This window comes from Panulirus ornatus, chromosome 15, assembly GCF_036320965.1.
Source record: "Panulirus ornatus isolate Po-2019 chromosome 15, ASM3632096v1, whole genome shotgun sequence".
Lineage (NCBI taxonomy): Eukaryota > Metazoa > Arthropoda > Malacostraca > Decapoda > Palinuridae > Panulirus > Panulirus ornatus.
Window position 1 is genome coordinate 46494452 of NC_092238.1, and position 15626 is coordinate 46510077.

Sequence of the window (15626 nt, forward strand, 5' to 3'; positions counted from 1 at the left end):
AGAGTGTCCCGCAGTGTATCGAGACAGACTTCCCCAGAACTTTTTTTTAAAGGGAAAGTAAATGTTTATAGTTGTGTTACTGGAGTGATAGTTTTCATACATGGTGCTTTGACAAGAAAATAGTGAAATTGGAAAAAATGTAGCTTAGACATTGAAGCTTATTGATACAGTGGTTAAATTGATGAGAACTACTATTGACGTTTGTGTAAATAAATTAAACATTTCCTTTTTCCATAGCCAGAGGTTGAACCATTATGTGACATTCATTTTTTCATTTCATTTCAAGCTAGAAGTTTCAGTTTCTAAATTGTTTCTTACATTTTTCACATGTATATATATGTATGTGTCTGTGTGTGTGTATGTGTGCGTGTGTGTGTGTATGTGTGTGTATGTGTATATATATATATATGTATATTATCCCTGGGGATAGGGGTGAAAGAATACTTCCCACGCATTCCTCGCGTGTCGTAGAAAGCGACTAGAGGGGACGGGAGCGGGGGGCTAGAAATCCTCCCCTCCTTGTATTTTTTTTAACTTTCTAAAATGGGAAACAGAAGAAGGAGTCACGCGGGGAGTGCTCATCCTCCTCGAAGGCTCAGATTGGGGTGCCTAAATGTGTGTGGATGTAACCAAGATGTGAAAAAAGGAGAGATAGGTAGTATGTTTGAGGAAAGGAACCTGGATGTTTTGGCTCTGAGTGAAACGAAGCTCAAGGGTAAAGGGGAAGAGTGGTTTGGGAATGTCTTGGGAGTAAAGTCAGGGGTTAGTGAGAGGACAAGAGCAAGGGAAGGAGAAGCAGTACTCCTGAAACAGGAGTTGTGGAAGTATGTGATAGAATGTAAGAAAGTAAATTCTCGATTAATATGGGTAAAAATGAAAGTTGATGGAGAGAGATGGGTGATTATTGGTGCATATGCACCTGGGCATGAGAAGAAAGATCATGAGAGGCAAGTGTTTTGGGAGCAGCTAAATGAGTGTGTTAGTGGTTTTGATGCACGAGACCGGGTTATAGTGTTGGGTGATTTGAATGCAAAGGTGAGTAATGTGGCAGTTGAGGGAATAATTGGTATACATGGGGTGTTCAGTGTTGTAAATGGAAATGGTGAAGAGCTTGTAGATTTATGTGCTGAAAAAGGACTGATGATTGGGAATACCTGGTTTAAAAAGCGAGATATACATAAGTATACTTATGTAAGTAGGAGAGATGGCCAGAGAGCGTTATTGGATTACGTGTTAATTGACAGGCGTGCGAAAGAGAGACTTTTGGATGTTAATGTGCTGAGAGGTGCAACTGGAGGGATGTCTGATCATTATCTTGTGGAGGCTAAGGTGAAGATTTGTATGGGTTTTCAGAAAAGAGGAGTGAATGGTGGGGTGAAGAGGGTGGTGAGAGTAAGTGAGCTTGGGAAGGAGACCTGTGTGAGGAAGTACCAGGAGAGACTGAGTACAGATTGGGAAAAAGGTGAGAACAATGGAAGTAAGGGGAGTGGGGGAGGAATGGGATGTATTTAGGGAATCAGTGATGGATTGCGCAAAAGATGCTTGTGGCATGAGAAGAGTGGGAGGTGGGTTGATTAGAAAGGGTAGTGAGTGGTGGGATGAAGAAGTAAGAGTATTAGTGAAAGAGAAGAGAGAGGCATTTGGACGATTTTTGCAGGGAAAAAAAGCAATTGAGTGGGAGATGTATAAAAGAAAGAGACAGGAGGTCAAGAGAAAGGTGCAAGAGGTGAAAAAAAGGGGAAATGAGAGTTGGGGTGAGAGAGTATCATTTAATTTTAGGGAGAATAAAAAGAGGTTCTGGAAGGAGGTAAATAAAGTGCGTAAGACAAGGGAGCAAATGGGAACTTCAGTGAAGGGCGCAAATGGGGAGGTGATAACAAGTAGTGGTGATGTGAGAAGGAGATGGAGTGAGTATTTTGAAGGTTTGTTGAATGTGTTTGATGATAGAGTGGCAGATATAGGGTGTTTTGGTCGAGGTGGTGTGCAAAGTGAGAGGGTTAGGGAAAATGATTTGGTAAACAGAGAAGAGGTAGTGAAAGCTTTGAGGAAGATGAAAGCCGGCAAGGCAGCAGGTTTGGATGGTATTGCAGTGAAATTTATTAAAAAAGGGGGTGACTGTATTGTTGACTGGTTGGTAAGGTTATTTAATGTATGTATGACTCATGGTGAGGTGCCTGAGGATTGGCGGAATGCGTGCATAGTGCCATTGTACAAAGGCAAAGGGGATAAGAGTGAGTGCTCAAATTACAGAGGTATAAGTTTGTTGAGTATTCCTGGTAAATTATATGGGAGGGTATTGATTGAGAGGGTGAAGGCATGTACAGAGCATCAGATTGGGGAAGAGCAGTGTGGTTTCAGAAGTGGTAGAGGATGTGTGGATTAGGTGTTTGCTTTGAAGAATGTATGTGAGAAATACTTAGAAAAGCAAATGGATTTGTATGTAGCATTTATGGATCTGGAGAAGGCATATGATAGAGTTGATAGAGATGCTCTGTGGAAGGTATTAAGAATATATGGTGTGGGAGGAAAGTTGTTAGAAGCAGTGAAAAGTTTTTATCGAGGATGTAAGGCATGTGTACGTGTAGGAAGAGAGGAAAGTGATTGGTTCTCAGTGAATGTAGGTTTGCGGCAGGGGTGTGTGATGTCTCCATGGTTGTTTAATTTGTTTATGGATGGGGTTGTTAGGGAGGTAAATGCAAGAGTTCTGGAAAGAGGGGCAAGTATGAAGTCTGTTGGGGATGAGAGAGCTTGGGAAGTGAGTCAGTTGTTGTTCGCTGATGATACAGCGCTGGTGGCTGATTCATGTGAGAAACTGCAGAAGCTGGTGACTGAGTTTGGTAAAGTGTGTGGAAGAAGAAAGTTAAGAGTAAATGTGAATAAGAGCAAGGTTATTAGGTACAGTAGGGTTGAGGGTCAAGTCAATTGGGAGGTGAGTTTGAATGGAGAAAAACTGGAGGAAGTGAAGTGTTTTAGATATCTGGGAGTGGATCTGGCAGCGGATGGAACCATGGAAGCGGAAGTGGATCATAGTGTGGGGGAGGGGGCGAAAATTCTGGGAGCCTTGAAGAATGTGTGGAAGTCGAGAACATTATCTCGGAAAGCAAAAATGGGTATGTTTGAAGGAATAGTGGTTCCAACAATGTTGTATGGTTGCGAGGCGTGGGCTATGGATAGAGTTGTGCGCAGGAGGATGGATGTGCTGGAAATGAGATGTTTGAGGACAATGTGTGGTGTGAGGTGGTTTGATCGAGTGAGTAACGTAAGGGTAAGAGAGATGTGTGGAAATAAAAAGAGCGTGGTTGAGAGAGCAGAAGAGGGTGTTTTGAAGTGGTTTGGGCACATGGAGAGAATGAGTGAGGAAAGATTGACCAAGAGGATATATGTGTCGGAGGTGGAGGGAACGAGGAGAAGAGGGAGACCAAATTGGAGGTGGAAAGATGGAGTGAAAAAGATTTTGTGTGATCGGGGCCTGAACATGCAGGAGGGTGAAAGGAGGGCAAGGAATAGAGTGAATTGGAGCGATGTGGTATACCGGGGTTGACGTGCTGTCAGTGGATTGAATCAAGGCATGTGAAGCGTCTGGGGTAAACCATGGAAAGCTGTGTAGGTATGTATATTTGCGTGTGTGGACGTATGTATATACATGTGTATGGGGGTGGGTTGGGCCATTTCTTTCGTCTGTTTCCTTGCGCTACCTCGTTGTATACGTTGAGATGTATAGGTATGTATATTTGCGTGTGTGGACGTGTATGTATATACATGTGTATGTGGGTGGGTTGGGCCATTCTTTCGTCTATTTCCTTGCGCTACCTCGCTAACGCGGGAGACAGCAACAAAACAAAATAAGAAGAATAAATAAAATATATATATACATTGCAAAATTTAGTGATAGAGTTTGAGCGAGTCTGCGAGAGAAGAAAATTGGGATTAAACTGAAAAGAAGGAAGATAATGAGGTTCAGCAAGTGGGTGAGACAGGTTGCTGTGAGCGTATGTTTAATCAGAAAATAAGGAAGATCTGAAGAACGTGCAGGCTTCAGGTGCCCGCGAGTGGACGTGGCAGGTTAGGCTGACGTGAACCACAGGACCAAAGTCCTGGCTGCACCGGTTATCGTTTAGATGGGAAAGTCATGGTCTATAATGTTAGATATGGGTATGCTTGAAGGTATGTTGGTCCTGGCAGTGTTGCATGGATTCAGTTTGTAGCGGTTGAAGGCAGCAGAAAGAATATCTAGTGTATATGTTGCAATTTAATGGCTGTTGACGATATTTGGAGTGTGCCGATAAATGTGTCCAACACATCTATTCTGAAAATGTAAAATTTGAAATACATGCAAATGTAAAATGCTGAAGAGAATTTGGATTGAGGCATTTTATTTTTTTTTCATGGTTTCATTCTTCTGTATCGTGACGACTTGGCGGTGGGCAGCTGTCACGTCTGTTAATCTGTTACAACAGAAAACTTTTAACACATATTACTAGTGAGAAAAGGCTGGAGTATTATTGGGCCATAGTTCTCTTTTTCCCTCTCCCTCGACCAATTATTCAGCTGCTTTTCTTGTATATCAGGTTATGGGGCGACATTCTCGGAATCATAATCACTGCAATTTGAGAAATATCCCGAGTTGTTTGGTGTATCAGCTTTCATAATGGTGAGTTGTAAGGTTAAAGAGAAAATTAGAGGAAATTTTCATTTTTTCACAATGTACTCAGATGAACATAGAGCACAGATCTGCATATATACATGTGCATTCACAGACATGGTGGACACACACGTACATATACATACGCTCACAGCGTATATACACACGGATACACACGAATGTATAAAAACACCGATCGACAAATATATACACACACACACACAGAAATGTGCACAGATTCATGGAAAACCACAGCTGCTTTTCAATCTTCCACAGGGTTTGATATAGAGAAGTGATAATACAAGTCAAGGGAAGAACCACAGTGTGTTATATAAAAACTCAAAAGGCTCTCAGGAAACTCAAGGTATTCCGTGTGAAGTCATTTAATTACAAAGAGGCTCTGCCGGAGTCAAAAGAAATGCTAATTGCAACCTAAAGTGCTTTGAGTGCCAGGATAAGTGTCGTAATTAAAACCTCAAATTATTCAAGGAACAGCAAAAATGTTTTACCTAAAACCAAAATATCTGTAGCATTCGGTTTTTTTGATGGAGACATATATATATATATATATATATATATAGAAAGAGAGAAAGAAAGAGAGAGAGAAAGAGAGAGAGAAGAGAGAGAGAGAGAGAGAGAGAGAGAGAGAGAGAGAGAGAGAGAGAGAGAGAGAGAGAGAGAGAGAGAGAGAGAGAGAGAGAGAGAGAGAGAGAGAGAGAGAGAGAGAGAGAGAGAGTTGAAATCAAGTGATGTTAAACCAATTTCTTCCTCGAGTAAGAAAATGGTTTCTGGCAGCAATGAAAACAGGTTTAGCATTTCATACAAAAGGTTCTGTAACTATAAGACATGTAATAACTCAACATTTAAAAAACATTTCTCCCAAAAGCTTGCCACAGTTAAGGCATATCACAAAGGACTTAGAAAAGTCTTATTCCAATTGCTTAAAAAAAAAGCTCATCCCTGGAGTATGACAATGACTGAGCGTGACATCTTTTCCCTTCACTCCTCCAGATCTCGACGGGAGGAGGCATCGTGTCGCACCTGGTGAGCCTGAATGTGGTGGTGCCCCGGGCAGTGATCCCAGGCAACGGCGAGTACCATGTCGAATCCGGCTCCACCATCTCCCTCGTCTGCTTCATTGAACAGGTTAGTACTATTGCCACCCATAGCAGTCGACATGACAAGGGCAGTTGTGCATACGTCTAAGTCGAAGCCACATAGGTTAAACAGATAAGATAGTCCATTAATATATGAGGTATAGAGGGGATTACTCTGAGCTCTCAAGGATGTTGTGATGCTGGTTGTAAAACACGTACTGTTAACCAAGATAACATCAGTAGATGAAGGTGTGATGTGTTGAAGACGACTACCCTCATCTAGTGACTGGGTCATTTGAATGGTAAGAACATTTTTATATATATATATTTCATATTAAACCCATGTAGTTTATTGTGTTTGCGAGTGCAATGGCATATATATTGGTAGCATTATCATCTACTCTACATCTCATTTGGATGAGTGTTCGGTAGGCTGTCCAGTGAATATATCCGTGATGTAATTCCGAGGGAACTAATCATATATACCAATTAACTAGAGTGAAGGAGTGTCATTGAATACATAAGCTAATGGAAAAGAAGAGACATTTTACCTTACAGTACGCTACCGCACTGATCAGATACCCATAGCTGCTTCGCTATTATGTAGCTAATGTTAGCTATACTGATATTCACTGAAATATCCTGAAGACTCTTTATCATTCCATCCCATGACACTATACGGGGCTCCTGTACCTTCAAGGCTACGCTACAATCAGTAGAAAGACTTCTTTGGAGTGACAAGACTCGATGAGACTGTATTCCTTTTGGCCCACTGACGATGGTACAAAATCCCTGAAGGTGACTTTCAACCGAAGACAAAATCACAGGCAGGTAGAGTCCGTTAACACCGACTTAAAGAAACCAGAATATATGTACGCAAATTACATGAGCCTGTAAGACTTTTCTAAGAAAAATCATTTTCATCTTGTATGAAAGTTATCGATGATGTGTGAATAGAATCTTTTGTCCTTGATGTTATACATATGGCTGATCATCCACGGCTGTAGGTAACTTTTGGATTTTAATCTCATGATATCAACAAGGATGAAATTATAGCAGTATTATCGAAGAGAGAATATTCCTCCATAAATAGCTCACGAGGATGAACCATTTGAGCAAACACGGCGCAGGATCCGGCAAGATGAAATACTTGAACAACCTCAGCACCCGGCCATCCACAGCTGACGACCCATCAAGATGAAGCATCCGACCAACCACAGCAGAGGATCCATCAAGATGAAGCATCCGGCCATCCGCAGCTGACGACCCATCAGGATGAAGCATCCGACCAAGCACAGCAGAGGATCCATGGAGGTCAAGTATTCAGCCAACCACAGCAGAGGGTCCATCAAGGTGAAGAAGCATTTGGCTAACACAGTACAAGATCAGTTAAGACTCGGCCAACCTCTGTATGAAATGAAATGAAATTGGATGATTTGGCCAACTGCAATACAGGATACATTTGGATGAAGTACCACCCAGCCACGGTACACGATATATCACTGCAGAGTATACACTACTATTAAGAACTTGACCAACCATGGTACATGATCTTTTTTATGGCCATCAAATGTCATTATTAGGTTTCACTACACATGGCACATTGAAAGATACCTACGAATTTTGTATGAATTTCGGCCACAGATGGTTAAGATTAAGTATGTTTTTGTTTTCGCTTTCTCCCTCACGCACGTCATCTTTCTGCAGCAGAAATGTCTTTCCATTTTTATAATGCGTTTCTCTTTTTCGCTAGAGTGTAATGGTAGTCTAGATCACTGCTGAGTATTTTCATATATGCCATTTTTTTCAGGTGTATTTCTCGCATAGCTTTTGAAGCGTAGCTCATTTTCCACTGGGTATATTTTGAGCCTAGTTATTAGTGTTCTCTTTCCCTCTCATGCCAAAATTTTCGTTATCTTCTAGCTCAGAACTTTGATAAACTTTTTTTTTTATCTCACATTAAAAGAGCTTCGATTTTTTGTACCTCTCTTGTATTAAGATAGTTTTTTTGAGTAAGCTTAAGTGTTCATGGGAATCCATAAGCTTTAATGTAAAGATTAAGTGTCTGTGCAACAGTTTTATAAAGATTAAGTAAGGTCTTGTAAGATGCTGGAAAGTAACATTCAAAAAGGTTTTTAGATTATGAGCCAGAGCACTATCATACGAATAAGATGATACATGAGAAGTGTTGTATTCTCTATGACACCTGGTATGATCGAATAAGGTGAATAAAGCTAGATAAGTTTAACCCATTGACAACTGATGTGCCGCATATAGTACAGGCTATCACCGGCAATTGGCAGCGAGTATACCCTTAATCAGCCGGTGTTTCATCGGATCTTCACTATAACACAGTACTCTATGGATGTTGCCCCTCTATGAAGACAGGTTAGGTATTTCGTGATCAAAAGCAAGGTGCCAGTGAATGAAGAAACCACATGATCATATAAAATCATCTGGAACACTGTTGTAAAGGTAAAACTCACACCACTTCATGAACCGCATGATATCTGCATGAAGAACTATCACGCATACATTGTGAGCAAAAGTAATCATATTCATGATCAGTAGACTCAGAGTTCTTGCCATTGGTGGTATCATGTAATGAGGAACCCTAATGAAGATGATACAAAAGACACAATATTCAGCAAGACCTACAGCTAACTGGTGCACTTGTAAGCATAATGGCCAATCATACAACGAGAAACCATAGGAAAAGAAAATCGCACAGAGTATGAAAGACAAGGACACAGAAATCATGATCTGGATATGAATGAACACTGGTACGAAAAGCAGGAAGTATGACGTGGTCCTGGACAAGAGTGACAAATAGTGTCATTGTAAGCTATACAATAGCTGATCCCCGGAACTGAGTTTATCAATCTTATTCTTGCAGTAAAATGAATGAGTCTCGTTCTTCATACGGCTGTGTAACCGGAATGAATGTGGACATAATCAATCATTAAAGAATTTGATAATGTCTTCCTCGAAGGATCAACTCCCAGCTGACACGCTTGCTTGGGTTCATTTCAGATTAAATCCTTTTGAATCACGAAGTGTTCGTCTTCAATCATTATCTCCATGAAATATTCATTACATAACACACCACGCAACTTTAGTGATTTAATAATTCTGTGAAGCAGGGTTCGGCATCACACTTTTCAAAAGGATACGTGATGCGTCAGCGATTCTTTGGTTCGCTGTAATTAATTGCGCAGGAGTACAATACTTTACAACATTAAGCTTCTGCCGCTGTAAACTCGGCAGTCCTGGTATATGTAAGTACGTACACGGTTCGATTTCACGTTCTCAGGCCATGAAGCTTCAAGCCAGGACACCGAAGCACTCCAAATGCATCAGAATGTAATATAATCCAAGAAAGTTCGAATTATAGGTAAACCAGCCAAACCCAGTGAAGCTATCACAGTGAACCCGAATCCAATTGAATACTTTCATTTCGTTACCTTTTTTATAATTCATGTAACATTTTTCTTCACATGGACATGGATACTGATATTCATGATACTGATGGCCAAAGATCTTATAATGCAAACTTTTTCATGTTTTTTTCTTACACGAATATATTACATATCTTATTTAGGCTAAGAATTACCCGACTCACACTCTTAAGACATTCATGATAACCTTTCCGAATATTGCATCTTACCAATCACGTCATACTTTGACCTATGATAAAACACAAAAACTTTTACCCAACACACTTGCTGTTAGAGCCAGTGAAACAGAAGGAACAATGGCCCAACCCACCCACATACAAATGCATATACATACACGTCCACAAACGCACATATACATACCTATACACAGACATATCTATATATATATATATATATATATATATATATATATATATATATATATATATATATATATATATATATATATATATATCTTTCTTTCTTTCAAACTATTCGCCATTTCCCGCGTTAGCGAGGTGGCGCTAACAACAGAGGACTGGCCCATTGAGGGAATATCCTCACCTGGCCCCCTTTTCTGTCCCTTCTTTTGGAAAATTAAAAAAAAACCGAGAGGGGAGGATTTCCAGCCCCCCGCTCCCTTCCCTTTTAGTCGCCTTCTACGAAACGCAGGGAATACGTGGGAAGTATTCTTTCTCCCCTATCCCCAGAGATATATATATATATATATATATATATATGTATATATATATATATATATATATATATATATATATATATATATATATATATATATATATATATATATATATATATATATATATATATTTTATCCCTGGGGATAGGGGAGAAAGAATACTTCCCACGTATTCCCTGCATGTCGCAGAAGGCGACTAAAAGGGGAGGGAGCGAGTGGCTGAAAATCCTCCCCTCTCGCTTTTTCTTTTTTTTTTAATTTTCCAAAAGAGGGAACAGAGAAGGGGGCCAGGTGCGAATATTCCCTCAAAGGCCCAGTCCTCTGTTCTCAACGATACCTCGCTAATGCGGGAAATGGCGAATAGTATGAAAAAAAAAAAAAAAAAAAATATATATATATATATATATATATATATATATATATATATATATATATATATATATATATATATATATATATATATATATATGTGTGTGTGTGTCTCTTTATTTTTTAATTTTCCAAATTAAGGTACAGAGAGCGGGGCCAGGTGAGGATATTCCCTCAAAGGTCCAGTCCTCTGTTCTTAACACCACCTCGCTAACGCGGGATATAGCGAATAGTATGAAAAAAAAAGAAAAGATATATATATATATATATATATATATATATATATATATATATATATTTTTTTTTTTTTTTTTTTTTTCTCTTTTTTTTTTGCCGCTGTCTCCCGCGTTTGCGAGGTAGCGCAAGGAAGCAGACGAAAGAAAGGGCCCAACCCACCCCTATACACATGTATATACATACGTCCACACACGCAAATATACATACCTACACAGCTTTCCATGGTTTACTCCAGCTTCACATGCCTTGATTCAATCCACTGACAGCACGTCAACCCCGGTATACCACATCGCTCCAATTCACTCTATTCCTTGCCCTCCTTTCACCCTCCTGCATGTTCAGGCCCCGATCACACAAAATCTTTTTCACTCCATCTTTCCACCTCCAATTTGGTCTCCCTCTTCTCCTCGTTCCCTCCACCTCCGACACATATATCCTCTTGGTCAATCTTTCCTCACTCATTCTCTCCATGTGACCAAACCATTTCAAAACACCCTCTTCTGCTCTCTCAACCACGCTCTTTTTATTTCCACACATCTCTCTTACCCTTACGTTACTTACTCGATCAAACCACCTCACACCACACATTGTCCTCAAACATCTCATTTCCATCACATCCATCCTCCTGCGCACAGCTCTCTCCATAGTCCACGCCTCGCAACCATACAACATTGTTGGAACCACTATTCCTTCAAACATACCCATTTTTGTTCTCCGAGATAATGTTCTCGACTTCCACACATTCTTCAAGGCTCACAGAATTTTCGCCCCCTCCCCCACCCTATGATCCACTTCCGCTTCCATGGTTCCATCCGCTGCCAGATCCACTCCCAGATATCTAAAACACTTCACTTCCTCCAGTTTTTCTCCATTCAAACTCACCTCCCAATTGACTTGACCCTCAACCCTACTGTACCTAATAACCTTGCTCTTATTCACATTTACTCTTAACTTTCTTCTTTCACACACTTTACCAAACTCAGTCACCAGCTTCTGCAGTTTCTCACAAAAATCAGCCACCAGCGCTGTATCATCAGCGAACAACAACTGACTCACTTCCCAAGCTCTCTCATCCCCAACAGACTTCATACTTGCCCCTCTTTCCAAAACTCTTGCATTCACCTCCCTAACAACCCCATCCATAAAGAAATTAAACAACCATGGAGACATCACACACCCCTGCCGCAAACCTACATTCACTGAGAACCAATCACTTTCCTCTCTTCCTACACGTACACATGCCTTACATCCTCGATAAAAACTTTTCACTGCTTCTAACAACTTGCCTCCCACACCATATATTCTTAATACCTTCCACAGAGCATCTCTATCAACTCTATCATATGCCTTCTCCAGATCCATAAATGCTACATACAAATCCATTTGCTTTTCTAAGTATTTCTCACATACATTCTTCAAAGCAAACACCTGATCCACACATCCTCTACCACTTCTGAAACCACACTGCTCTTCCCCAATCTGATGCTCTGTACATGCCTTCACCCTCTCAATCAATACCCTCCCATATAATTTGCCAGTAATACTCAACAAACTTATAGCTCTGTAATTTGAGCACTCACTCTTATCCCCTTTGCCTTTGTACAATGGCACTATGCACGCATTCCGCCAATCCTCAGGCACCTCACCATGAGTCATACATACATTAAATAACCTTACCAACCAGTCAACAATACAGTCACCCCCTTTTTTAATAAATTCCACTGCAATACCATCCAAACCTGCTGCCTTGCCGGCTTTCATCTTCCGCAAAGCTTTTACTACCTCTTCTCTGTTTACCAAATCATTTTCCCTAACCCTCGCACTTTGCACACCACCTCGACCAAAACACCCTATATCTGCCACTTTATCATCAAACACATTCAACAAACCTTCAAAATACTCACTCCATCTCCTTCTCACATCACAACTACTTGTTATCACCTCCCCATTTGCGCCCTTCACTGAAGTTCCCATTTGCTCCCTTGTCTTACGCACTTTATTTACCTCCTTCCAGAACATCTTTTTATTCTCCCTAAAATTTAATGATATTCTCTCACCCCAACTCTCATTTGCCCTTTTTTTCACCTCTTGCACCTTTCTCTTGACCTCCTGTCTCTTTCTTTTATACGTCTCCCACTCAATTGCATTTTTTCCCTGCAAAAATCGTCCAAATGCCTCTCTCTTCTCTTTCACTAATACTCTTACTTCTTCATCCCACCACTCACTATCCTTTCTAATCAACCCACCTCCCACTCTTCTCATGCCACAAGCATCTTTTGCGCAATCCATCACTGATTCCCTAAATACATCCCATTCCTCCCCCACTCCCCTTACTTCCATTGTTCTCACCTTTTTCCATTCTGTACTCAGTCTCTCCTGGTACTTCCTCACACAAGTCTCCTTCCCAAGCTCTCTTACTCTCACCACCCTCTTCACCCCAACATTCACTCTTCTTTTCTGAAAACCCATACAAATCTTCACCTTAGCCTCCACAAGATAATGATCAGACATCCCTCCAGTTGCACCTCTCAGCACATTAACATCCAAAAGTCTCTCTTTCGCGCGCCTGTCAATTAACACGTAATCCAATAACGCTCTCTGGCCATCTCTCCTACTTACATAAGTATACTTATGTATATCTCGCTTTTTAAACCAGGTATTCCCAATCACCAGTCCTTTTTCAGCACATAAATCTACAAGCTCTTCACCATTTCCATTTACAACACTGAACACCCCATGTATACCAATTATTCCCTCAACTGCCACATTACTCACCTTTGCATTCAAATCACCCAACACTATAACCCGGTCTCGTGCATCAAAACCACTAACACACTCATTCAGCTGCTCCCAAAACACTTGCCTCTCATGATCTTTCTTCTCATGCCCAGGTGCATATGCACCAATAATCACCCATCTCTCTCCATCAACTTTCAGTTTTACCCATATTAATCGAGAATTTACTTTCTTACATTCTATCACATACTTCCACAACTCCTGTTTCAGGAGTACTGCTACTCCTTCCCTTGCTCTTGTCCTCTCACTAACCCCTGACTTTACTCCCAAGACATTCCCAAACCACTCTTCCCCTTTACCCTTGAGCTTCGTTTCACTCAGAGCCAAAACATCCAGGTTCCTTTCCTGAAACATACTACCTATCTCTCCTTTTTTCACATCTTGGTTACATCCACACATATTTAGGCACCCCAATCTGAGCCTTCGAGGAGGATGAGCACTCCCCGCGTGACTCCTTCTGTTTCCCATTTTAGAAAGTTAAAAGAAATACAAGAGGGGAGGATTTCTGGCCCCCCGCTCCCGTCCCCTGTAGTCGCTTTCTACGACACGCGAGGAATACGTGGGAAGTATTCTTTCACCCCTATCCCCAGGGATAATATACATATATATATACACATACACACACACACGCACATATACACACACACACACACATACATATATATACATGTGAAAAATGTAAGAAGCAATTTAGAAAACTGAAACTTCTAGCTTGAAACGAAATGAAAAAAATGAATGTCACATAATGGTTCAACCTCCGGCTATGGAAAAAGGAAAGTGATAATAGGGTAAGTGATAATAGGGTAAGAGACATGTGTGGTAATAAAAAGAGTTTGGTTGAGAGAGCAGAGGAGGGTGTTTTGCAATGGTTTGGTCACATGGAGAGATTGAGTGAAGAAAGATTGACCAAGAGGATACCTATCTCTCCTTTTTTCTCATCTTGGTTACATCCACACACATTTAGACACCGCAATCTGAGCCTTCGATGAGGATGAGCACTCCCCGCGTGACTCCTTTTTCTGTTACCCCTTTTAGAAAGTTAAAATACAAGGAGGGGAGGGTTTCTGGCCCCCCGCTCCCGTCCCCCTATATATATATATATATATATATATATATATATATATATATATATATATATATATATATATATATATATATATATATATATATATATATATATATATGTATATATATATATATATATATATATATATATATATATATATATATATATATATATATATATATATATATATATTAATATATATACTAATATATATATATAATATATATGTAGGTTTGCGGCAGGGGTGTGTGAGGTCTCCATGGTTGTTTAATTTGTTTATGGATGGGGTTGTTAGGGAGGTGAATGCAAGAGTTTTGGAAAGAGGGGCAAGTATGAAGTCTGTTGGGGATGAGAGAGCTTGGGAAGTGAGTCAGTTGTTGTTCGCTGATGATACAGCGCTGGTGGCTGATTCATGTGAGAAACTGCAGAAGCTGGTGACTGAGTTTGGTAAAGTGTGTGAAAGAAGAAAGTTAAGAGTAAATGTGAATAAGAGCAAGGTAATTAGGTACAGTAGGGTTGAGGGTCAAGTCAATTGGGAGGTTAGTTTGAATGGAGAAAAACTGGAGGAAGTAAAGTGTTTTAGACATCTGGGAGTGGATCTGGCAGCGGATGGAACCATGGAAGCGGAAGTGGATCATAGGGTGGGGGAGGGGACGAAAATCCTGGGAGCTTGAAGAATGTGTGGAAGTCGAGAACATTATCTCGGAAAGCAAAAATGGGTATGTTTGAAGGAATAGTGGTTCCAACAATGTTGTATGGTTGCGAGGCGTGGGCTATGGAAAGAGTTGTGCGCAGGAGGATGGATGTGCTGGAAATGAGATGTTTGAGGACAATGTGTGGTGGGAGGTGGTTTGATCGAGTAAGTAACGTAAGGATAAGAGAGATGTGTGGAAATAAAAAGAGCGTGGTTGAGAGAGCAGAAGAGGGTGTTTTGAAATGGTTTGGTCACATGGAGAGAATGAGTGAGGAAAGATTGACCAAGAGGATATATGTGTCGGAGGTGGAGGGAACGAGGAGAAGTGGGAGACCAAATTGGAGGTGGAAAGATGGAGTGAAAAAGATTTTGTGTGATCGGGGCCTGAACATGCAGGAGGGTGAAAGGAGGGCAAGGAATAGAGTGAATTGGATCGATGTGGTATACCGGGGTTGACGTGCTGTCAGTGGATTGAATCAGGGCACGTGAAGCGTCTGGGGTAAACCATGGAAAGGTTTGTAGGTATGTATATTTGCGTGTGTGGACATATGTATATACATGTGTATGGGGGTGGGTTGGGCCATTTCTTTC

At 40.7% G+C, this 15626-nt stretch overlaps 1 protein-coding gene across 3 annotated transcripts in view; it reads left to right on the top strand.

The window, feature by feature from the left end:
* The window catches only part of LOC139753870 (opioid-binding protein/cell adhesion molecule homolog), an 842066-nt gene that overhangs the window by 765295 nt on the left and 61145 nt on the right, over positions 1 to 15626 (top strand). For all 3 annotated transcript variants that reach the window (XM_071670824.1, XM_071670826.1, XM_071670827.1), the window contains exon 5: positions 5654 to 5788. In XM_071670824.1, the coding sequence (XP_071526925.1) occupies positions 5654 to 5788 (135 nt within the window). The remainder of the gene's footprint in view (positions 1 to 5653; positions 5789 to 15626) is intronic.